Source organism: Coturnix japonica, chromosome 3, assembly GCF_054131305.1.
Source record: "Coturnix japonica strain WE chromosome 3, WE-NBRP24, whole genome shotgun sequence".
In the NCBI taxonomy this organism is placed as follows: domain Eukaryota; kingdom Metazoa; phylum Chordata; class Aves; order Galliformes; family Phasianidae; genus Coturnix; species Coturnix japonica.
Window position 1 is genome coordinate 98,300,371 of NC_140665.1, and position 25,806 is coordinate 98,326,176.

Below are 25,806 nucleotides of genomic sequence, written 5' to 3' on the forward strand. Positions count from 1 at the left end.
CAGCACTTCTCTCTGGTCAAGCTCAAGGAAAAGTTCTGCCTCTACATTCTGCCCAAGCTGCCTCACCAAGCTTGAGATTGATGTCACAATTCCTAGCAGACCTGACCTCCAAAGTCTGTTCTTTGGAGTTAGAGAGACCTGCTCTACAACTTCAAGAACCTCTTCAGACTGTATTTCCCAGAATTAAGCAACCAAGCTCACAGATTCAAAAGGCCTAAAAAAAGGAGAACAAAAGGTGTGTATTAATGCCAGTTTTTCCCAAAGCTCATCATTAAGTCAAAAACATGTCAGTCACATGCAGGAGGTGTTTCTCCCAGCCCTCACTAGGTGAGCAGGCACTCTTCAGAGACACTCGGAGAATCCCACGTGCCCATCATGGCTTTGATTAGCTCATAATAATTACACATTAGAAGTCCTTAAGCAGTGTTATCAAGAACACGTCGAATCATTTGCTGAATTCCACCAGTGTATTTTCTTTTAGTTGTAATACAAAAAGCATCCATAAATCAAAGAAAGGTTTCTTTTCAACAGCTATGAACTAGCACAGCATTCAAAAGGCACAGGAAACATTAAAAACACTCAACTTGAGGCTTCGCAACTACACAAATGCAAGGCAATTCTTCTCACGTGACCCTGGCTTTGCAAAGCTAAGATCTGACATTACAAGAACTAAACTGTGCAAAACAATTTTAGAATTACAGCATGCTTTTCAAAATAACCACCCAAGAGGATTAGTGCTCTCAGCATTCACCTTACAGCTCAGAAGTACAGGAGAACGAAGAATGGGAAAGAAAAGCATCAAACAATTTCAGGAGAAAAATATACATTACCAGGCTATAACCTGGTAAAATTATTGCATAAAATGCAATGAAACACTTAAATGCATTGGTCTACAGACAGACTCAGGCTTCAGGTATCACAAATATTAAATAAAGCTACACTAAAAGGACATTACTTTTGCATTTGAAATGTTTTCTTGATGATTCTGAAAGCTGCCAAAGGAAAGGCTTTCTTTTAGCAATATTCACTATAAGGAGGCCCCTGCAAAGAGTCTAAAATATTCCCTTTCCTTTGAGTACAAACAGTTTCCTGTGCATTTCATTCTACAAATTTTGCCTTAATTGAAAGCACAGTGTGACACTTTGTCAGACCATACCTTCTAAATCTCCCCTAACAAGCTGCAGCAACTTCCTTGCCTGATGATCTATCTCACTTTATTTCTATCCCCAGACAGACAGTTCTTAATTTCTGGGGGTGCATTTCACATTATAAGCCAACGAGAAAATAAAAGCAGACCACTGCCAGATTGTGTGTAGTATTCTCTACACAGCTCTCCAAATTGCACTGGCTTTTGTTGCATATGCAAAGTCAATTCATTGAAAATGAGCTATTGAATTTAAAAAGGAGCTACAAAACCTAATTTATTAGAGAACAACTCCGAGTGCTGTAGCTCTTGTAACGTCCCCCAGTGCTGCAAGTGCTTTAGAACACTAAAAGCACAGACTCTTAGGAAATTTGCTTGTTTATCTTAATTATTATAATGCATGCAGGTTATTTAGAGGCTAAAATAGTAACTGAATATGTGATTAAATACTAAGCTTTCAGTTTTGGTAAGCCAAGATGAAGTAGATCTTACCTCCAGGATCTTTGTCTGGATTGTACTCCAATGCATTGCTGCATATCAGATCAATATCAGTTAGGAAATCCTTGGCTGTTAAGTAGTTGTGTTTATCAATTTTGGTTATTACCGTTGACAGGTCCATTGGCTCTTTGATAACCTCAAGGTAATCTGAAACCTACAATCAAACAGCATACAAAAATGACAAAGGACTGTAGTTGAACACTGCTAGTTTCATATCTTTATACCCTTACTCATTCCACGTGCTTAGCTCTAATACAATAATTAACAGTTTCAATAATAAAAGAAAAATTATGTTAAAAGTCAACATTTTAATTGGACTCCCAAAATTAGTGTCTTCAGTTTCTTTAAAATTGAATTGATGGTGTTTCTGAGGCACAGCACTTTATCTAAATGCATTTTTATTTCTACCTTTTTTGTTACTATTATAACATTATCTTGAGCTGGAAAGGGAAACCAAGCAGCTTCACCCAAAGAAAAGTGAGGAAAACTGCGTGTGGTTCAAGCTTTAGGTAAACTTCTCATTAAAATGAACAGTCAAATTGCCAACTTGTAAGTGTATGTGATTAATTAGTTCCTTCAATCCATTTTATTTTTTTTTTAAAGATTTTAATGATTGAAGGCAGTAACTTTACAGAAGGGCAGTCTAAAGAGAAAATACTGTGTCAGAGTTCAGAGCTTACTACAAACTTAGCTCATAAATGGGTATCCAGCATCCACTAGGGCACACTGAAAAGTATTTTACATAATTAATGGTACCATAAGGGGCTCAAGCTTGACAGTCAAATGTATCAGCACAGCTGCTGTAACAAAGTTCACCAAAAAAAAAAAAGAAAGAATCTATGAATTTGTTATTTACTTCAAGACAGAACAATCCTAAACGTGCATGTTTCAATGCAATTAAGGTTACAATCAATTAGTAACACTGGCAGCCTCAGAAACAGCATTGCTTTTTTTCTTTTGAAATCACCCACGTATGATGATAGCTGCCAAAATACTCAACAGTTACATACGTATCCAGATTAAGCTACAATGGTTCCACAAGACTTTGGTTTTTCTAAATAAAATATCCATAGATATTCATACAAAAATCTATTGCAACATGAAATAACTTGAATGCAGTCGACAGCACTATATAGCCTGATTCCTTAAACACGCACACTGAAAGTTATGCTGAAAAACTCAAATGGCAAAAATTTCTCTTATGTCTCTCTACAGAAACACGATAATTAGTTCATTGAGTGGAACGCCAAGTCACGAGCTTCCTCTTCTCATTAGCACATCAGAATTAATCTTCACTGGAAACTGTAAACACTGCTGTTGTATTAGTCAGGAAAGCCTCTGATTTGTCACATAGCAGCATTCTCTCTGCAGTGTAAGCAGGAGGGGAACAAGCTTAACACTCCCTCAGAAAATCAGACAGCTCTCCTACAATGGGACAGAGCCAGGCTTAAAAGTATGATGTGGGACCAAAAGGGACAATTTCTAGTGCTGTCATACATTACAAGACATGCAAAAAAAATCCTGCTAACATGATTTTTAAATTCAAATTTCTCCACCTAGAAAACCAGGACTGTGGTTCTGTGGGTGTTGGTTGTTTTTTTTCTCCCTATACTTACTCACATGTATTTGAACTGCAAGTTCACTGGGGGAAAAGAATTTTACCATGAGTATGATGGATTTCCCACAACTCCTAAGCAGTTTCATAATAAAAAGACTCCTGTGACCACGCTCACAATAAACTGCCTTATTGAAGAGCTCCTCAGTCTTACAAAAACTGTTACACAGCACTGAGGAAAACTCCCATTAAGAGGACTGCATCAGACAATAGAAATATGCCATTTAGACAACACAAATTCATTTTCTACAGTGCCGTAATGCAAAATATTTGTCTTGTAATATCTTCTAAAAGAAATGTTTCTTGTGAAACAAAAGACAAACAATCCTAACTACCAGACTTGGAGCACTTGATTTCTAAGTCAGGCTAAACCACATCCTTTTCTTATACAAACATCTGAAAATAGATTTGCAGATCGAGCCATCTTATCAGTTAGGTGTGCACACCATATAATCAACCAGCAAATGTCTTATAAAGTGCTATCATCTGAAATTAATGGCATCTATAAGCATTACTGCTGAAATTATTCAATAATACTATTATTGCTCGCAACATTACAGAACACAGACTGCTTCTCCAATACTATTATGCCTACAGGACTATGATGCTCTAAAAGCTTTTATTAAAGAATAGTATTTATGCTTCCAAATATTTCAGAAGCACTGGTAGAGATAGGAGTGGCATTTTTAAATGCTACTTTTAGTTGGAAAACTGACTGGAAAGCACAGCTTCCTATGGGTTACTGGTAGAGACAAAGAACATTCACAGACTCCTTGCATCTCAATTAATGTGGCTGTGACCATCTCGCCAGCTAAAACTAGTAGTCTAGACAGGAAAGATCATGGCTAAAACATTCATTTTTACTTATTAACTTATCAATTTCCTTTTTCAATTGATACTCTTTTTTTCTAATAACTTTGACTTCATTCTTTGCACATCACTGAAACAAGACCTCTTCAATATCCACCGGTTTGCTGAAGATGTTAAAGCGCTTGTCTGTAGCCAGCCTCTTGGTAACATCCCTGAGAAACAACCGCAGCTCCCTCAACGTATTCTCCTCTTGATCCTCCATTCGTTGTTTTTCTGCTTCTGACAGCTCACGGGCAGGAGACGGCAGTGCAAGAGGAAGAACTTCCATAGCACGAAGAGCTAGGGAAAAAAAAACAAGAAGTTAGACAACAGAAGTATTAACAACAGCGTATCTTATCACTATGCTCCACCAAATTTCATTACGCATTCAATGCATCTCACCAACACAACTATCAATAAACCCTTAGTCCCACAGCTCCCCATTTTTGAAACCAATAATTGCAAATTCCTTCAATCCTCCTCCAGATAAATTTTTTCTGGGTACAGAAACATTGTCACATATTATCTACACTAGCTGTCAGTTATTCATGCCTTTTGAAAAGAAAAAATGTTATCAGAAAACAAAACACTGAAATCACATTATTATTGGCTTTACTGTAATTTAGTTTACCAGGCTGTTTCCTTCTTGGTGGGGGCATTGCTGCCTCATCAAGAATTAATCCTCTGAAAAATCGCAATCTGTCTTCTTCACTTGGTTTTTGAATATAAAAAACCTCCTCGTATTGGATTCTGAAAATACATTTCACCTAGAAAGAAAATAATGCTGTGTGAAAATTGAGCCTCCACTCAAAATGACATAACTAGCAACCATACTAAAAAGCTGGTCACAAGCTTTCCCACAATTAGTCAAATTAGAGAAGATAGGAAACTCTACCCAAATCTCTGCACACAGAAGGAATGGAAGCCATCCTAAATGCAAAACACAACATCATGCCAGACAATACGAAGAAAATCAACTCTACCCTGGACACGCTACTGGAATTCCATCGCTGACTTCAACAGCAGAGAATGAAAGCATAATGGGTAGAACCCACCAACTGTTTAAAGGAACAGCTCATTTCTGAACAGCAAGTGTAGCTCAAAAACTACTTGGTCTCCTCAGCATAACAGCATGGAGATTATGAGTATCAATAATACGGTACATCTCTCCTTACAGAAAATTACAGATTTTATTATAAAGTTTGAAAAACATTGCAAAACAATGTTTTTGTGTGATCAGAACATGCTGAATAGCACAAGCATCCATAATTACACTGCCCTCCCACAATAAACTCACCTCTTCGGGCAATTCGCTATACATGGACTCAGAGGTAGACAGTAGAAATATAGGGGAGAAAGATGGTATATCTTGCAGCAAAGTTAGAAAAGTAGCTCTCACAGTTTCACTGACAGCTTCCCACCAATCACCAATCTGAGGCATGTAAACAATACTTGGTACTGTTCTTCGAGCTTCACGAAAGACCTAATTAAAAGTAACAATGATATTTAACTAAGAAATCGTTGTTATCCCCCCATGAGAAGCAAAACTCTTGCAGACTAGGAAATGGCTTGTGTTGGTAGTACTTGGTATATGAATCCTCCAATAAAGTAACATTATCTAATGATTAAGGCTTTCTAAACAACTGTTTGCAACTGTTAGCTGTATCATCCAATTATTTTACATCAGTGTGGTAGGGCCTATGAAAATACTGTTTGTCAGGTGTGTTTTAAAAACTTGTCCAGATTGAACTATCAATATGAAAACTAAGCTGGCTTGCTATCTTTACACACCATAAAATTCACTGCACACGTAAGCATTTACAGTAAGTAATTGAGCATAAAACCACAACACAACAATTTACACATAAACTAACAAATATGAAAATTTGGAACCAAAAACCCAGATTCGGTTCACTTGAGATAAGGTATGTGCCTGAGCAGTCACATTAGAAACACGATTACTCTTATTAGTCAACAGAGAGATCTGAATATCCATCTAGAGAGATATATATTTAAGATATCAAAATACTAGAAGCCTTTGAAAACCAGGCTTTTACCTAACATTCCACTCAGCTGCCATTATTTAAATGCTACTGAACTGCTCCAGAATTACATCTGTTACACACTACAAGAGAATTTTAAATGTCACCTGTGCACACGATTCTTCAGGTGTTTTGGCACTGACTGAATAAAGTGCTGGCAGATCTAGCCTGTGTACAGAGAACTTTTCAAGGCTGTGCAATAGCGCTGGAGCAAGGTGTGAAGTCTGACCCGAACCCCTCTCTCCAGTTAGCAGTAATCTCGGTCTGTAAGAGGTTGGCTGGTGATAAGCTGACCTGTAACAGACAATAGTTAGAATTAACATGCCACTTTTATCAATGGACATACGTGTAACTTCAATCACTGCTTCATTTTTGTAATCCTGGGTATTTGTTTTGGGTCTTTTGTTTGCTAAGAATACAAAAACCCGAGTAAAGGACAACTTCCTACAACAGCCTAAAAAGATTCAACAAGCTGTAAAATACTTCAGCACTAATTCAGCTCTAAGTAACTCATGCTTTCTCTACTGTTTCTAATTTCACAACAATTTTATTCAAACTCATCTGCAAAAATGAACACATATTAAACTTATGCAACATCACATGAACATACTCTCACATAAATGGACTTTCAATCAAGATATCTATTTAGTCGCATCAAGTTCGTCTGAAGTATCAAAGCATTTCTACAGTAGCTTCAGAAATTCCAGGTTAATGAATTCATCCTCTAAAAATAATACCTGAGATTTCCAAGAAGAATGTAACACATCATAATTTAAGAAATAGTATTTAGCAAGAATCACTCTTCATATTCTACTCTTTTACTAAGCGTATTTTCAGACAGCAGAAACACTGCAAAGGTAAACTTTATTTTCATTCTTGCTTTGCGGAAGACATCCTAAGGAGGAGTTCATGCAAGAAATTTAGTATTAAATTAAATTTGGTATTAAAATACTCAACCACACACCTCTCAGAGAAGATAAGCTACTTATAATTATATCCTTATTTTTAAGCGCAGATTTCCATAAATGCAGCTCTGGCATCATTTTTTAGCAGAAAGAAAATTTAGCATTTTTCCACAAGATGGCTCTACTGAACAGTACTACAACTGAACAGTTCTCCTAACCTCATTTTCTTTATTAAGCCAACTCCCCAGACATAGACTAAAACAGCTCTAACTAAAATCAAAGAAATGCTACTTTATAATTGATTACTGTAGGCAATTCAAATTAAACAGGAAGGATTCAGCTGAATTTCACACAATCTTTCCAAATGCTTAATACCCAAAAACTTTCCAAGAAAAACAAGGAAAAAATGTGCTAAAAAACCCAAAACATTTTTATCATTTAACCAAACCAACTGCATACACTGAGGCTCAACACTTCAGACCAAGACAAAGCAAATTATCTCTACTGTCTGTGTAATGTTTCCTACAAAATAAACCTCTAAATCTTCCCCTCCAAAATCACAGAATCCTTAAAAGTTGGAAGGGGCCTCTGAGGGCCATCTAGTCCAGCTCCCCTGCAATGAGGAGGGACACCACAGCTACAACAGGTTGTCCAAGGCCTGACCCAGCCTGGCCTTGAAAGTCCTCAGGGATGAGACATCAATCACATCACTGGGCAATCTGTTCCAGTACCTCACCACCACCACTGTAAAAGATTTCTTCCTCATATCTAACCTAAATCTACTCTTCCTGAGCTTGAAACCATTTCTCTTTGTTCTATCACCACAGACCCTGCTAAAGAGTCTGTCCCCTTCTTTTCTGTAGCTCCCCTTTATGTAATGAAAGGCTGCTCTTAGGTCACCCCACAGCTCCAGCCTAGGGAAATATTCCACAGTATCTCTCTTCCCAGTATGTGGTATTTCATATCAATACCACTTGTTACAATCGAGAACTGCTGTTAAGATCACTACTTCTAAGATAAATCCACCTGTTCCAAGCTGTTTCTGCTTGCTGTGTTTAGGATGTGGCCTTTCCTATGACCGTTTCAATCTAAAACCTCTTGTCCATGCATTTATATTTTTCTAGCACAGAAGAGCATTACCACCACACCTCTATTACCTCTGCTGATCTAAATGTACCATAGTTCCAGCAATTTGGTTAGAGACAGTTAAAGAAACACTCACGTTCTAAAATGAAGGTAGGGTTTAAGTATAGCAGCTGATGACTGTTTCTTTGGTGATCCTGAGGGACAGCTCGTCTCAAAAATTGATGAAGCATTCTCATCTTCACTATCATCTAATATTAGACTTAGTACATCTGTTCCAAGAAATACATTAATTAGTCCCATCACTTACACTCGCAACAAACAAGAAAAGGCATTACAATTTTCTTCAATTACAACACTTATTTTCAAGAGTAGAAAAATAAAACGTTATAACTGTCAAAATGTAAGAGCACAGAAAAATAAATACTTTCAAAAAAAAAATAGCAAATTAAATACTGTAGAATTCTAATAATTACAAATTTACTCTTCAAGCCATCAAGCAGAACGATCTAACAGACAAAAATGTTTAACTTGCTATGAATGGCCTCATTTAATTTTACTACCAGAGATTTTTCAAGTATAAAGTAACAAATTTTTTAATTCCTCAGACTATAAAGAATTTTGTATTTATTCCTTTAATACGGGTGCCCCAATATTTACAAGTATACTTCTTGCAGAATTATTCCCTGCATGATTACGTGGGCAATGGGTGTTTATAAGGAAGTATTTCCCATAATCTGACTACCTGCCAAAAAAAAAAAAAAGCCACCACAAATGAAACTACTACAATCAGTGCAGCTAATCCTGAGTTCACATTCTGTACTTCAATCTATTTTAATTCCTTTTCTAATGTATGAACGTGATGAAGTAATTTCTATGTAGTCCTGCAGAAACAAAAAGCTAAAAGACTGATTACATTCTAAAGACAGCCTCTGGGGACAAAAAAAAAACTGCAAAATACGTAAGCGTGGCAGTAAATCAAAACAACCAGTTGACAGAAGACCCATTTGAAAATTAGGTTCTGCTAAACTAACTACCATGGCTACAGTATGATAAAGAATAGACTGCTGCCATTAGATAATGGAAAATCAACTGCTACGAGATCTTTATTTGCTCCTTGGGAAGGAATTTATTTGATGTTAACTTCAAGAAACCATTCTCATTCCCTCAGCAAAATCAGTTTGCATGAACAGGGTGAAAGCGGTCAGAAGAGAAGCACGGAGGTCAACAAAATATTGTGTAATGGATGGGCCAAACTTGAGAGTGGCTCAGTCACAGCTGCATGCTGCTGTTGCAGGGTAACCATCAGAGATCCTAGCAACACCCCAAGTTGGCCACAACCATTTAGAAAAATGGAGTGCTGTGGGAAAAATAAAGCACAAAATAAAGAGATGGAATCAGAGAATGATAGAATTATCCAGGTTGGAAAAGACCTTGAAGATCATCAAGTCCAACCGCAGCCTAACCATAGTACCCTAATTCTAAAAACCCTCCACTAAATCATGTCTCTGAGCGCCACAACCAAACGGATTATAAACACATCCAGAGATGGTGACTCAACCACCTCCCCGGGCAGACCATTCCAGTACTTAACAACTCTTTCTGTAAAGAAGTGTTTCCTGATATCCGACCTAAACTTACCCTGGCACAACTTAAGGCCGTTTCCCCTCATCCTATCACCTGTCACCAGTGGGAAGAGACCAACCCCACTCTTGCTGTATGTATTCTTTAATAACAACAGTATCCAAACTGAGCATTACCAAAAGGTAAGAAGTACGAAGGGAGACAAATTTCTTACACCGCTCTGGCTTCAAGAGAACCTAATATTATCTAACCACAGCTGAAAGCTAGTTCACTTCCCTCAGCCCGCTGCCACTCCTGGACGCCACCTCAGGCCAACTCCATACTTGAAACCTTCAGCTATCCCAGTCAACAGAGAAGTAACCCAACAAAAGTATGTTTTTGAATATGTTTGCTAATGAAACGATTCAACAAAAGGCCTGACGTGTACATGAAATTCAAGGGACAGAGCAAAACGGCACAGCTGGTCTGGTGGAACTGCTGCAGCCAGCACAACAATCAGCCTAAACTGCCTGGGGTGCAGTCTGAAAACATCTTCTGGAATAGGAAAGAAAAAGAAGTCATAGATGTCACAGATCTGCTTTATGACTTGGCTATTTTCAAGTTAATTACACACAACCACAAGTAGTGTTTATAAAGCCAGGGGGATGGGTGCGCTTCCAAATATGAACAGTAAAAAATATTATGTCAGAATACAAAGACATCAAAAACCAAAGTAATTTCAACATTTAAGTTAAGAAATGACAAGGCTAACTATTAAAGTATGTCTCCAAGAACACAGAACCTACTGAACCACTGCCAGTCAGAACAGTCAGTCATGTTCCTTCTTACTCTGCTACACTAACACATTCACTCCAATCCCTTTGGAGGAGGGTTCTGACACTCAGGCAGGAGCACCAATTCCAGGTCCTAACACATTCAGGAGGACTCTATTTAGTTGCTGTTTGTTTTTATACCATCTGATTATGTTCTATTATTTCTGATTTAAGCTGTAACTCACTTATGGGTGTGGGTTTGGGTTTTGTGTTTGGTTTTTTCAGATAGCACTGAAACCTACAGCATATTGGTCTACAGAGGTTAGTTCACTAAATGCCATGGCAACTTAAAATCTGCAAAACTAATTAGGCAACAGACAAACTGCATTCGCATTTGAATAAAACACAAAACCAAGGACATGTCAGGTTGTAGGTTTGCGATACACAAAAGTCAACTGACAACCCACATACCTTCACTTTTGTCACTCTGGCTGAGTTCAGCGTGAGGAAACACTTTGTGTAAAGCCTGAAGAAGGTCAGCGAAGGTACGTTCCAACAGTGGTCTGATCACAGGAGATAACGCATGTCCTGAAGACGTCACGGCACGTTGGGAAGCAGGCACAATGTTCTGCATTGCATGGTAAAAATCCTGCGCGCTGAGAACTACCGACGAAACATCAAGCTGCAGCTTCTGACTGCTCACATAAATCTGGGGGTAGCGTCGTCTCAAGGCGATCAAGGCAGCCTCAGTGCAAAGTGCTTTTATGTCGGCCCCACAGTACCCTGGTATACAAAAAGAATGAAAGAAAAACAAAACAACCTTCCATGAAATAGCACTGTTGTGCTGCATACATTTCAAACATGCCTACAGCTAAAAACAACCAGCAATACTTCGTTGTCAAGGTCCATAAAGCATCTGCCAAAACACGCCAGGCTATAATCCAGCAACAGCATTGTATCTCAAGAAATTGTGTACAGTTACACTGAAATACAAACTGAAATGAATCCTACACGATGGTTCAAATGACCTCTGTTTTCACTACACAGTGTTTATCTTTAGCTCATGGTTTTCAGTCTGTCATCACTCATCCTGTTTCAATACCGTCTCAAGCACACTTGCCATGTGTAACTGCTTAGCCCTGGGATTTTTGGCTTCGTGTGTTTGCTGTTGTTATACTTTGCTTAACATCTCTATGTGAATATATTTATTAAAAGCAAAGTTGTTTTGTTATACTGAATGAGCAGCTATTACAGACTGAGAAAAATAAGCACCATCAAGGAAAAAGGTTAATGAATAAAGGTTAATGAATAAAGAAGAGAAGGAATCTCTGGTTAAAAAGGCATACTGTAGATTCTTAGAAAAACCTGAGCTTCTACCATCGAGGAAAACAATTCAGACTCCTTACAGTTTTCTAACATTACCAATAAAAGAGTAGGAAAGCTACTAAAAAGCAGGACAATTCTCATCCAGCTTCTAGGTATCTACAGGTGGCTTTGCATAATTGCTTAATCGTTATTATTAAGAACCATAGATCTGATAATTATGAAATATTTAGGGACTTAATAGCTCTGTGTTTTTTGCAGTTCCAGTGGCTTGGGGTTTCTCCCCAGAGCTAGAGATTACATTACAAGTTTTCTCATATCTCTCAGCAAGACACATTAATGCGCTGCTGCATTTTGCAGCACGACAGCTCCATCTTTCAATGAATTTTTAATATTATTCCAGTGGAGCACAGTCACTGCAGGAAAACATAGGATATTGTACAAAGGTGTTGTCACCCTTCATAGTTTTGCAACCAAGTGTTTACAGATACTAATTGATCAGTTCTCTAGGTAAATTCTTGTGGCTCTTTTCCTTCCCCCTCCCCCACCTCCTCCCATTCATGCTTTTTCTATTCTATTTTTGTATCAGTTTTTTTTGGCAGCACCAAGTCCCAAAGGCAAAGCCTGCTGCCTTGCTTCTCTCCATCTAACGTTCTTGCAGTGCTCTGGGAATGCATAGTTCTACAAAAATCAATACAGTAAAAGGAACAAAGTTTATTCTACACACAGTGTTGAAAAATAAAGAAAGAAATAAAGAAGCAATTAGATGAGGGGGGAGAACAACCCTCATCTTTCAGTTACGTTATTTGGGGTTTTATAATACAAGATGCCAGCTTTCCAGCTACAAAGACAACTTGCATTGGCCGAGACTTAAAATTCCACCTGAAATTCTCGTATTTGTTCAAACATAATTCAAAAAACAAAAACCGACCAAAGAAAGAACGGCATGAATGTCAGACCTGTAATACAACTCCTAAGCTGTGTTCACAGAAAAGTTAGTCCCTATTACTATGTAAACTGCATGAGCACACAGGTTGTTTTCTAAGCAGCAGCCAGCAATTCACATTCACAACTTACCTTAAAATGAAAGAAATATATGTTACATTTGAAATCTGCTCAAATACGTCCACATACATTACTCAGCAAGTAATTATTTTCAGTTCTAAGGCTGTTTATTTATTTATTTACACCAACCCCAACCATGAAATCAAAACCATGCAGGCACACTTTGTCAACCACATGTACTTATTGAACAGTACCTGCAAGTCCATCTAACAAACCAAAAACAGGTTTTTTATCCAAGTTTTGCTTTGTTCTTTCAACATGAGTTAGCGTTTTCCCATTTAAATTAGTCTAATTAGCATGCAACAAGCGTTCTGAATTTAACAAGTCTGGGGGCACTAAAGCAAGGCTTAGATCAAAGATGTACAAGAGATATATAGAACTCCAGCGGCCTGTCACCTTAAAAACTAGTTCAGCATCTTTGCCACAGAAGATTCAGCAGCTCAGGAGCTCGGTCCTTTTCAATTTTTCTATTAATAAATGCTGTAATACCACTTTCTAACAGTCTTTTTAATCACCGCTTGCACATCTCCAAGGAACTGCAAAATTAGGAAATAATAGCCTGTAGCCTACTTCTAAAATTACATTCTCAGGTGATCAGATACACAATTAGTCTCCATTTCTATTTCTCATTTCTCAGGAGCAATTACATTTGAGGAGTAATAATTGGTGTCTCTTTCTAAGGGATTCTCTTGTGTACACTCTACATCCACTTCAGTGACAGGAAAATTGCAAAAAAAAAAAAACCAACAACAAAAACCATATCTTGTGAAACACTGAAGAGTTTTTTGTTTCTAAGAAGTAAACGCACACTGATAAAGATGTGAATAAACACGAGTAAAATGCTGTCAACAGGAATAATAAATAAAATGAGTCATAGCTAGATGAAATAATCTGAATTTATTTCTGTCTAAATTGACACTACTGAATCAAGGCTCAGTGCATTTATTTCCATCTTGAAGAATTCGCAAGGGATGCTCATTTTGGCAGGCAAAATACACTGGCACAACACATCAAAAAACTCTTCTCAAGAAGCCCATTTTGCTCTGCTTATCACCACCACACTGCGCTAACTAGTTTTGAAGCTCAGCTTTCAGAAAGCAGACTTCCAAAGAATGCATTTTGATCACTGAAATCTTACAAGTAGTATTTTACTGTTCCTATCCTGCAGATCCTGCAGGTACTATGTCCTCTCTAAAGTATCCTCTGCCCAATATCCACCCAAATATCTATAGCAAACTGCACCTGAGCTAGGCTGAACATCTAACTTAATGATCTTAACCACTGCTTTTACAATAAAGGGTAGCGAGGTGCTGAAGCTGGCTGGCCAGAGGTATAAGACCCATCCCTGGAGACACCCAAGGTAAGGCTGGACTGGGCCCTGAGCAGCTCATCTAGTGTAGGGGTCCCTGTTCACTGCAGGGGAGTTTGACTAGATGGTCTTTAAAGATCCCTTCCAACTCAAACCATTCTATGATTCTTCCAGTTTCTGCAGTACAGCTCTCTACAACTCCTCCAATGGAGGAAAGTAAGTTGGTCAAAGTTCAGTATTGTGAGAGAAATGAAAAACATTTTCTACACATTGGTGTTTTTCATACATTTGTGAAAAGTATGAAGCGCTAAAATTAACACTGTATCTTCCTTCTCCCACATTACACTAGGACAGGAAGACGATCTAACAAAATACTATGTTGTCTCAAAATGTTCCTTCAAAAGTAAGCTTAACAAGCACCTTGAGTACAATGGGTTACCTCTTCACAATTCTACTTAACATTATTTCAGAACACTCTTTACACTGTAAAAAAATTCATCTGCAAGGTGAAGGCATTCACACTTCATGTTGCCAGCACGTTCTGTTTCCTACAAGACTGAGTTAACAGCCTCACTACCTACAGAAAGTGATCGTTCAGAACAGTAAAGCAAGCACAAGAGAAAAGCAAAGATTATAAAGTTCAGGACTGCTGTGACCCATCTCCAGAACTCACTTACATGGCAAAAATGGTACTAAGTACTTGTGCTTTTTGACAGTAGTTGAAAGACATGATTGTGTGGTCTTCAGAGTAATTCCATGTCCTCCCCGAGCAGCTTCACTTGTCGCACACATTGTATTTACGTGGCAATTCACTGAAGTGTGATCATTAATTCTCACAAACAAAAATCTCCAAAAAGGCATCCAGAACACCTGGGACAAGAATCAGCCCTCAGAAATAACTTTTTGTGTGTGTGTGTTTGTGTAAGTCTTGGGATCTTTCCCTTGTAATATCACTGAAATTGTACCCCCGATCTTAGAAAGTTTTGAGTCGCACATACATCTGCTTCCCCAAAGTCATTTGCTTTGGTAGTATTTCAGCAAGTTTCTTCATTAGGATCCACATGCTTGTAAGTTAAGTGTTGCCAAGCTTGCTGAATTGGAGAGAGGTATAAACCATGCTGTGCAAAAAGCCCGCTGGGTGTAGGAAGCTTTCAGGGGCACAAGGGGAGGTTTTAAAATGGAAAAAGAAACCAAAGGCTATACACAAGAAGAAACAGACCAGCACGTATTCTTATCAGAGAGAGAAGTGGGCCGATAAGTTCAATTTGCAGGGACACAAAGAATCTGGAATGCCTGCTTAAATATTAGTTGCTGCAGAGTTGGCTTACAGAAACCATGATGCAATCTGAAGGTGAAGAAGATAAACCACTCTTCAACTCTTTTAAAAGATCTTTGTAATAGCCAAAAGGCTTTAATCTTGGATGTGAAAAAACATGTATATTCCATGACAGGGAACTGAGAAAATCAAGTGCACAGCAGCTGGACAAAAGGAAAGCCAAGGAAAACAGAAAATTTCCTCTGATTAGCTGGCTTCTCCACAGAACGGGTTTTACTGAGAATGAAGAATGTCTTCTGATCAAACCTACCAACAGCTCTCCTTATGGTCTGACCTTCTAAAACACACGATTGTGTTCTCAATGCAAAAATATGGTGAATTTTCAATGAAACAATTGACTTTTACATCAACTACTCCCCTCTCTCCCACTAAGCAGCATCATGTCTTTGCACAAATCAAGCAGAATTTACATGAAATGGGTTTGGCACATGCTGTCTTATACCCGGCAAAGCTTAAATTGGAGTTTGCTGGACAGTTATCTTTTCTCCTCACCAGAAGATGTTGAGGTCTTTGTGCATCAAAAGCGGAGGGATGCTGCTTCGATGATAGATGTCCCTGTGGATGAAGAGGATAATTCGGATGTACTGCAGCTGACTGAATGGACTGATGTTCAATTTAAAGTTCTTATTTCTCTGATGATGGGTTCCAATGCACAGATATTTGAGACCGTCCTTTTTCTGAGAACTTCAGTGCTTCTCCAAGCAGATGACTGACAGAGGATGCATCATTGCATGACAAATTGTTGAGAAGAGATTTGTGGTGTGTGTTTTAGGGTCACTTCCTCTGTTAAATTCACTATAAAAATATTGGGTTTTATTTCTGATTAGCTTTTAAGCAGCAGGTTTATCTTGAACAACCATCCTCCATTCAGTACAGCAAGTCTTTGGGCGCTCCATAGTTAACATACTCACGGTGTGGTGTTTTTTCCCTCCACCCCCACCTATGTCTACACTTTGTATGTTCTATGCTAGCAATCTGTAAAGAAAAAAAATCACCTTTAGAAAGGCTGAGTAGTCTGTGGGATTTCTGTCAGAGGAGAACATGCCAGGCAATGATAAAACAAGTGCAGATTCTTTTTTGTCCATATGTAGACAGAAAAAAACAACACATTTCCCTACCCCATCTGTAGGATTCTATTTAAATGGGAGATCTACCTGATGATTCCAATTCCCACTGCTATTCATTTCTTTTTGTGGGTATGCATCCTATTAAAGGACAAGTGGAAGTTGCAGAAAGGAATAATAATACTATTTTACCTTCGAACGACTGATTTTGTATTTCATTAAGACAGAAGCATGTTTTACCACACAAAAAAAAATAACACTGTTGAAAGTACAAAAGTTCAAAAAGGTAAAAACGATAAAATATCCTGATACATTTAATAAGCTTTCAAAGTTTCATACAAAGGAGAAAGCATATATTAGTAGAACTATTAACATGGTAACACTCACCAACACACTTTTCAGCTAGTTCTCCTAAGAAAGGATCTGACAGTTTGGGGTTCCAATCCCTGGTATGAATTTGTAAAATGTGCTTTCGTGCCTGATTTAAAAATGAAAATAAAGTTAGCAAGACAAACCCATGGCAGAAGATTTGAATATATTACTTATTCAAGTAAACATCAATTTATTTTCCCTTGACATGTGCCTGAAGTGTATAAAATGGAACTTATGATGCAAAGCTCTCCTGAGAACAAACGTTTTCCCCTCTTTTACAATTTTATGTAGCAACAGTAATCTTTTCATTATAGCAGTTATGTGTTTTAATTGTTTTGTCAACACCAGTATTACACGTGAACTGATCACAATTCATGTTCCTGTAGGAATTATCGTAATTTTATAACTGAATGTTTAAGTGCTGTATATGTGATTAACAGCTTCCGCTGCCAAATGCCTCACCAATTCAATTAATTTTTTGCTGAGTAGCACAGTATATACACATGAATTGCAAAACTATTTCATTTCAGAACTGTAAAGAATTCAAATAAATTAAAAAATAAACTTATTATGAATGCAGTTAAGTATGAATTCATGCAATATTAAGGCTGAATTCTTAAAAAAAATAGAACAAGGATCTGAAATATTCCTGTCATCTATAAATTACCTTTTATGTTTATGTGTACAATTTTTGTGCTTTCAGTATTATTTTCTTTTATTGTAACTTCCAAAATCTCTAAATTTGACATTCCTTATATAAATTCACACAAAAACACAGGTTTTAGCTAAGTTATCCAGTTTAATGCAAAAAAGTAAACCTTTGTTTTTATTTTAACTATATTCTGAAGATCTGGAGTTCAGTACAACTTCATATACACTATCAATGTGTTTTTACTAAACAAGTCTTCACCAAATTTAATATACTTGCCAGAACAAATGCAATCTGCTTTTCCTTATGAGCTTGGATGTCAGATATTCAAATGCCTTATGTTCAAGAAAAAATTACATTAAGTTTTACCTTTTGATCAGGCAAGTTGAAAAGAAATTCCCTGTCAAAACGACCAGGTCTCCTGAGTGCAGGATCTATAGAATCCAGTCTGTTTGTAGCACCAATAACAACTATCTCTCCTCTATTATCCAGTCCGTCCATGAGGGCAAGAAGAGTAGACACTATAGAACTAGAAGAGTTTTCAAAATAAATAAACAAAAAAATAGGGAACAGTGTAATGATTTTTGCTCTTACCCTCTTAATTTCAAAAACTACAAATGTCAAAGAATAACTGTGCAACTATTTCAAGTTTCAAACCAAGGAGAACTCTTGATATAATTTGTATTACTCTTAGCATAATCACTCCAGTATGCACTACAACAAGTTCAAACTTCCTTCTTTATAGAACGTTCTGGGGAATGTGAGCTCAGTTAGTCATTTACTGTGACTCTAAAGAGACCTCTTCCATTAATGGTGTATGCACCATCCCACTTAGAGCAAGTGGTGGAATAGTACCGTGTAGAAGAAAGGTGCATCAAAATGGAGCTACATACATCCCATAAACTAGCCTGCCGTCCTCAAACCTCCTTCCTTTTCCCCTCATTTGAGTCATGGGAGATGACAATATACCACAGTATGCTTATAATATGACAAACACAACCACGCTGCCATAAATGGCGCAGCAAGACTGAGACTGAAGGCAACCAGAAAAAAATACATCTAGCAGTTTTTTAAAAAAAACATGGAAGTAAATCAGGATAAACTTCTGCATCATCCAGTAATCAAAAGGACAGAGGTGTTCTTTCATGGAATAATACAATTGAAAAATCTCAGTGCATTTTCAGCTAATTATCCTATTAGGGTGGTTACAGATAACCTGCATACATACAAAACCAGCAACCAATCCTTAGTTGATACCTCAGCTGACAGGTTATCCACCACTACAAGTTGACTGCCAGAAAATTGCAGTCCATCTGAAAAGCTAAAAAGGTAATTTTCCAGAGCAAAAAAAAGCCTCAGCAATCTGTCTTTTCTCCTGTAATAGATCTTATGTAAGAGTAAAAATCATTCTTGAAAACTAAATAAAATTATGCTTTAGAATTTACCAAAATAACATGGTCCTGTATAGAGAAAAAAAATTTACTCTATGATACTTGTAGGTCCCCTCCAAATCATATTCTATTCTATAATGTATATTGCTTGATAGCCCACAAAAAAAATAATACCTGTGAATCTGGTCTTGCCTACTAGAACGAACTGGAGCCAAGCCATCTATTTCATCAAAGAAGATTATAGAAGGTCTCATCAAGTACGCCTGGTGTGCAAGAAAAAAAAATTGAATTCCACCATTAACTCACAATTACTCCATCAACATCAAAAATAGCAATAACATGCTAAAATAACACACACCACACACTCTGGTTAAAAGGTGCAGTCTGAAAATAAATTTTTTCAACAACAGTACTGTTTCAAAGGAAACAGATGCATTCTCCTTTGAATAAGCAAGATGGCACCAGTGTATCAGTTTTACTGTCTGAGAGATTCGAGACAGTACAGTTCTCATAAACTGAGACAGCTTACACTGAGTTACAGAAAACAGTATCTTATCTGCACACAATCCATTTGTTTAGGCATCTGTCTGTAAACAGCTTGTCTGTGCAACTGTCTCACTGCTTGATAAGACTCTCTCATCCATCTTTTTCCAAGCCCAATGAAGGTACTAAAATGCACACACAGCAGATGCAGTCCAGCATCCTCCTCTACATAGCATATCTTGAACATGACAGACAACTTCAAACTCACTGTCTCTTCTTTTTTTTTCCCCTTCTTCCAATTTTTACCCAATCTACTTTGTCCATTTTATTAACAGACAAGTTTAGAGACATCTTCCTCACAGTTCTCAAAGCAAAATAATGCTATTGTTTGTACATTAATTTAATATTTCATATAAATATATAAGCTATTTAGTATTTAATTTCATTTGCAAATAATCTGGGTTGCCTAGAACACAGTGCAGATACAATAACAAAAAAGCAGAGAATATACACAAGATTTATTTTTTTCTAACCTGATCAAAGAGGAGTCGAAGCTGACGTTCAGATTCACCAACCCACTTACTGAGACAGTCTGCTCCTTTCCTCATAAAGAAAGCCACCTTTTTGTCTCCTTGACTGCATTCATTAGCTAGAGCTCTAGCTACCAAGGTTTTACCTGTTCCAGGAGGACCATAGAATAAACAGCCCCTGAAGATAAATGGATCAACACAGTCACAAACTTATTTTACGTCTCCTGAAAAACTCCAAGTCAAATTTTATAATGAAGACAGGGAGCCTGGAGAAGAAAGACTTAAGTACTATTATTACTACTTAATGTATTCAACATGATTTCATAAAATCTATGTTTGTTTTATGCTTTCGTAGATAAAGCTTCAAAAGGATTGCTTTACTCTAGTTAAATAACTCCTCAAGCATTAACTGTTCAGTAATACTTCAAGGCAGTTTTTATTACTTCTTTGGAGACATTTACTCCTTCAAAATGACAAAGATATCTCAAAGTTTTCCTCTTATTTCAATTAGGTGTACCCATTTAAATATCACACTAAAATGGCTGATTAATTGACATTAAAATCATAACATTACTGAGATTACTTCAATTTTTTTTAAAAAATCAGCACTTACCTTAATTTTGTCAATCATTTGACAAAAGGATTGAAATTTAGAAATAGTCAAGATATTAAGGCTGCCTTTATAGTACATCCAAATTCATTCTTCAACCAAATCACAAAATAATTCACTTTACCACAGGAAAAGTGTATTAGATTTTTGTAACTCCTCATCCTGGTTATTACATTCTTATAGACATGTGGTGTGGCAGACATGTAAGTCTATTTTAACTGTAAACACTTGAAGGAAAGCAGCAATCTCTTACGTGTTTTCAAGTGAAGCATACTTCAAGTTTAATTGAATTTAAAAAAAAATACAAGAAAAAAAGAGCAAATACACCTACCTTGGTGGCTGAATTTTGAATTTTTCAAATATTTCTGGATAGAGAAGAGGAAACACTACCATTTCCTTAAGTGCAAGGATATGGTGACTCAATCCCCCTATACTATCAAAACGCACCTTAGGAAAAAAAAAAAAGCAAAGCATGTATAAGGAAGAGCTTTTATGATTAGAGACTCTTTAATGAAAACTACATAATCAAAGAAAAACTGCAAACAACAACACGTTAATTAAAAAACTGTACTAAAGTTTGAGCTCACTGAAGTTTAAAAAGTTGACCAAGTCAGTTCTCAGTGACTGAGGTGAGGTTTATCTGGTTTGAAAATTAAGTGTGCCAGGGATGGCTGGATATCAACAGAGACAGAAATTTTAAGTTCAGGCATCCCATACCATGAATACACCTTCAGCACTTCTAGACATTGGTTTGGTTCTGCTAATAATAAAGCAAATTCTTCATGATACACACCATAAGCAACACGCATCATTGTTCCTGAAAAGGTTTTATCTTGGGCCAAACTGAGGGTTCCTGGACTATACACTGAGGATCCACACACACCATGCATGAAGTTTGCACAGGACCATGGCTAGCTCCACAGACAATGAGGCTTACACCTGTTCCTGCCCTGCTTATGATATCACATGTTTCTCTACTAGAGTAATTAAAATCTGGCTATAAACAAAGAAATCTAGTTGAGAAACAGGTTATTTCAGCTCATTTATGTTATGTATGCAGCCTGATGATTACTTAGAGGCCAAAAGCAAATGCTTTCTAGCACAAGATGATAAACAGACAACAGACTTTGAACAATCATAAGATATCAGTGAGTTTATAATTAATTTACGACTATTTCATTCTACTTATGCAAAACTGATGGAAGGGGAAAAAAAACTTCTAACTGAACTTACCGACTTATCAACAATCATGGGGTCAACATCAGCCAAGCTTGCACCAACTTTCACACGTTCCCGCAGGATTCCACTAGCTAAGTCTTCTGCTCTGAAGTTTAAAGGCAGGCATCTGTTCAACCATAACAAAGATCAAATATTGTTTTATTTCAATCGTTTTGCAGGAATGGGCAAAGATAAGAGAGCAAATGGCTTCATCCCTTGAATTAAAACGGACATCAGCCTAACCAATTTTCATCAAATTTCAAAACTTTATTAAGAGAAAAAAATTCATCAGGCTGAGTAAGAAGAACTTAAGAATAAAAACTAATTCTCCTAAGTATAATTGAAAATTGAGAGCACCTAATACGATGATTTTCCTAGTTTAATAAGGCATTAAATACTAAGGTTTTGGTATTCTTCTATATTTAGGAGCTCCTTAAACAGTGTTATGCTTGCAGTCTGTAGACCTAGAGTGGGCATATTATTTCTATTTAATACAGAAAAAATGCTGAGCAAAAAAAAAAATGAGACTATCTGCTGGCACTGATGAAATGAATAAATTCAGTAAAGTAAGAAAAGTATTAACGGAACGTATCAGAGTAAGGAAAACATTTAAAAAAAAGTATTTAGTTTTAAAAAGGTGAAGTCAAAAACAGTCTTACAGATCAGCCAGTCTTACAGACATGATACAAAAAAACTTCAAACACTTACTTCAGTATTTCACCAGATGAATTACCAAGTAAGAGAGGAAGAAAGATACCAGTAATACACTGGTAACACTTGCAATTAACACTTTTGGTAGCTGTAGCTGGGGGTAAAAAAGAAAACTGAGTTTTCCTACTAGCCTATCTATGGCAGTGAACAGATCTACCATTCTGAAGGAACAAGTGAAAAAATGCAAGGCCGAAATACCGTACATTGTGTTTACAATTTATGTACTGTTAAACAGGAAGAAGACAGAGCTGGTACTGGAGTATATGCTTCAAGTGACTGGAAGGAAGTACCAATGTAGTGGTGGGTTTCTTGGGCTTTTTCTGTTTGTTTATACACCAATAATAACAATATTTTTAACTGATATGAGTTATGTCTTGTAATCCATCTAAAGCTCTCTCTCACAACACAACACTATCACTTTGCAGTGGTTTATTTTCTGCTGCATAATAAAAATCAAACACTCTCAAAGACCCAGGATGATGTGGTACCTATTTCTTGCTCTGGCCATGCTTTTAGATTTTCTTCTTTCAAAACGTTCTTCATCTGAGGAAGTGGTGTCGCTGCTGTGAATGGCATGCTTCTTTCTCCTGTTGAAATGGCAAAATAAATATCAAACTCTGTCCTTTTCACAGTGGAACGGCATGTTTTGATTTTTTTTTTTTTAATTAAAAATCAAATTGAAAGGGCAAATACTATACTGCTCAGGTTTACCAGACACATGGAAATTGTTGTTATGTTAAGTATCAAAAGAATTGTGAGGAGGAGATAACATCATCATTTACAGTCTCAAGGATATCAACATGAACATCACTGGAACAGCAAATCCTTATAAGATGTGGTCCAGTTCACCTTAACAACAGTGAGTGTGATTAAGTATCCAGACCTTAAGTTGTTTATGTTCAGACAGCTACAAAGAAAAGTTTTCAAACACCAGAGTTATCCAACTCTAACATAACAGAAATACCAAGACCTACTTATTCAGTTCGATGCTTCCCTCTAAATATTCCTCCTTTAAAAATTCCATACCTCATACAGCAAAACTTCATAAATGGAGAGAATACATCTGAACAGCAGAAGTCTTACAAATTACCCACGTTATTCACGTTTCAACATCTGTCTGACCCATTTCTTCTGGTAGTACCACAATATTTCAGAAAGCTCTTAGAAAATACTACATCATATACATTACTTGATTCTCTGTATAAGAAAATGTCCGGTTTTTGAGGGTTTTTTTCTTGCTTTTTAGATTGGTGTGAAAAAAGAAGCTTTTTTGCAAAAACAAACAAGGATTGGCTAACAGAATAATTCATGCATTTTTAGTGAATATGGTGAGCTGCATCATCTGTAAGAACATGATAAGCATTGACAAGATGCTTTCTGCACAAAGAAAACAAGGACTAAAAATTAAATCCATTTTAAAACATACCAAAGAGAACACAAGCAATTGGGAATAACTTCTTCCAGAGTGTAAAACATGCTGAGAAGTAGAAATAAAATGGCAGTGGAAAAATAAGCATGTTAAAACCGAAGGGATATCTGCCTTCAAACTCTCTGTATCTTGCTAGCAAATACAAGTTCAGGGATTATCCAATCAAATGCTGTATATGCATGATAAGCAATAGTAACACTCTCCAAAATTATAAATGGTAATTAGTATTTCAAAGGAACTCATAGGATAGTAGGATTCTGCCACTAAGCAGAACCTTTGAAAGTTCTGAGCGAAATGATTCTCACACAAACAATCTAATCGAGTTTGCTAAATAAAAGCCTTTCAACTGCTTCCAAGAGAATCTGGTATACTAGAGATTTCTTGGACACAAAATATAAAGTCAAAAAACATTTTTAGCTAACTTTGTGTTAAACTGCTAATGCTACTTGCAACTTGAGTGAAAAGAAAGAAATTACATATTTTTTTAATCTTGTAGAACAGAAGAGGGGAGTTACTTTAACTGCTGCTTTAGAATTAAATACTAAATACAAACCCTTAAAGAAAAATTTACTGTGCTGTGCATGAATCTCTTTCTGGTACATGCAGCACACTTGCTTCCAGTCTGCTTCCAGACCTTGTCACAAAGCTTCTACTGCTATTGTGAAATGCTGTGAAATTCACTCTCATATGCTGATCAGGATCTCAACCTGATACACAATTCAAGACCCGTCCACGTGCATGAATGAAATGAACAACAAGAACATTTTTAAAATCAAAAGGTAATAGAAATGTACCACGCAAACAACTGTGTACCAAATGACTGACACTTACCTGATATGGCTTCTTCTTGCAGGAGATCTGTGAATATCAAACAGTGTATTTTCTCTCTTTTTTTGGTGAGCTGGCACTGAATGAGAGAGTGACAGGTTTGTAACATCAGTTAAAATAATAAAATAAACAGAGCTACAAAAATAGGAGTTTAACAACAATTTTACCACTGGTTTCTCCAACAACTCAAATTAAGAAATTTCTCATTTCAATTTATTAGGTTCCTTTCTGAGCTCATCTCTCGCCAACTACTTCTTTCCAATGCTGAGTGCAAGGCAGTTCAACGAGGCAGCAAGCACTAGAAATGCCCTCAGATGTAATCGCACTCACACAGTGAACAAGAACAGGCAATAACAGAAGTCACAAAGCACTGCATGGGATCTCTTCCAGTGATCAGGAGCAGTCACACTAATTCCCTTCCCATGCCCATGCCCATGGTGTTTCCTAGAAGTAAATAAAGCTTTAATAAAGCTGTACGAGCAGGGTCCAGTTCCTCACCTATTGGAGGGGCCTGATACCTTTCAACAGTTTTTCTCTGTCTTAGATTATATGGTCGGTCATTTTCTTCCCCTTCAGCTTCTTCTGCTTCTATATCTCCATCTTCTTCCTGAGACTCTGTTTTGAAAGGGGAAAAATTACAAAACTCATCTTCTTAACATCAGAACTATCCTCACCCTAAAAATTCATAATCTGATGGACACAGAGAATTGTTCCCCTCCTATTAATTAGTAGTAATTGGCAAGTCGCTAGAAATTTGAACATCAAGATAAATCTACAAACTTTCCACAAAATCTCTTCCAGTTTTCCACAGACAGTTCTGGAGAAGCAACAGACAAAATTAAGTATAATTAGATTAGTTTTAGTTGTGAAATACTGCAAATATCTGCTATCATTCTCCTTCAGTAACTATCCTCCAAGTTAAGAATAATGCCCCTCTCTCTTTTCACACAGTAGCCTGGGAAAATCAATATTTGACATAGAAAAATAACAGTAAGATTCACAGTATAAGTTTTACA

The 25,806-nt window shown here is 36.9% G+C and overlaps 1 protein-coding gene across 7 annotated transcripts in view; it reads right to left on the reverse strand.

The window, feature by feature from the left end:
• The window catches only part of ATAD2B (ATPase family AAA domain containing 2B), a 70,402-nt gene that overhangs the window by 23,667 nt on the left and 20,929 nt on the right, over positions 1–25,806 (reverse strand). For 3 of the 7 annotated variants that reach the window (XM_032443404.2, XM_015859534.3, XM_032443405.2), the window contains exons 7-22: positions 25,289–25,405; positions 24,794–24,869; positions 23,022–23,120; positions 21,838–21,949; positions 20,936–21,051; positions 19,998–20,172; positions 19,156–19,244; positions 17,960–18,119; positions 16,957–17,047; positions 10,944–11,255; positions 8,276–8,408; positions 6,256–6,442; positions 5,404–5,589; positions 4,738–4,873; positions 4,210–4,406; positions 1,637–1,796 (exon numbers count right to left, since the gene is read on the reverse strand). In XM_032443404.2, coding sequence (XP_032299295.2) covers positions 1,637–1,796; positions 4,210–4,406; positions 4,738–4,873; positions 5,404–5,589; positions 6,256–6,442; positions 8,276–8,408; positions 10,944–11,255; positions 16,957–17,047; positions 17,960–18,119; positions 19,156–19,244; positions 19,998–20,172; positions 20,936–21,051; positions 21,838–21,949; positions 23,022–23,120; positions 24,794–24,869; positions 25,289–25,405 — 2,346 coding nt within the window. Of the gene's footprint in view, positions 1–1,636; positions 1,797–4,209; positions 4,407–4,737; positions 4,874–5,403; positions 5,590–6,255; positions 6,443–8,275; positions 8,409–10,943; positions 11,256–14,846; positions 15,973–16,956; positions 17,048–17,959; positions 18,120–19,155; positions 19,245–19,997; positions 20,173–20,935; positions 21,052–21,837; positions 21,950–23,021; positions 23,121–24,793; positions 24,870–25,120; positions 25,176–25,288; positions 25,406–25,806 lie in introns of those variants that run through there. The other 4 variants (XM_032443403.2, XM_085543955.1, XM_085543956.1 and 1 more) reach the window with 4 other exon arrangements.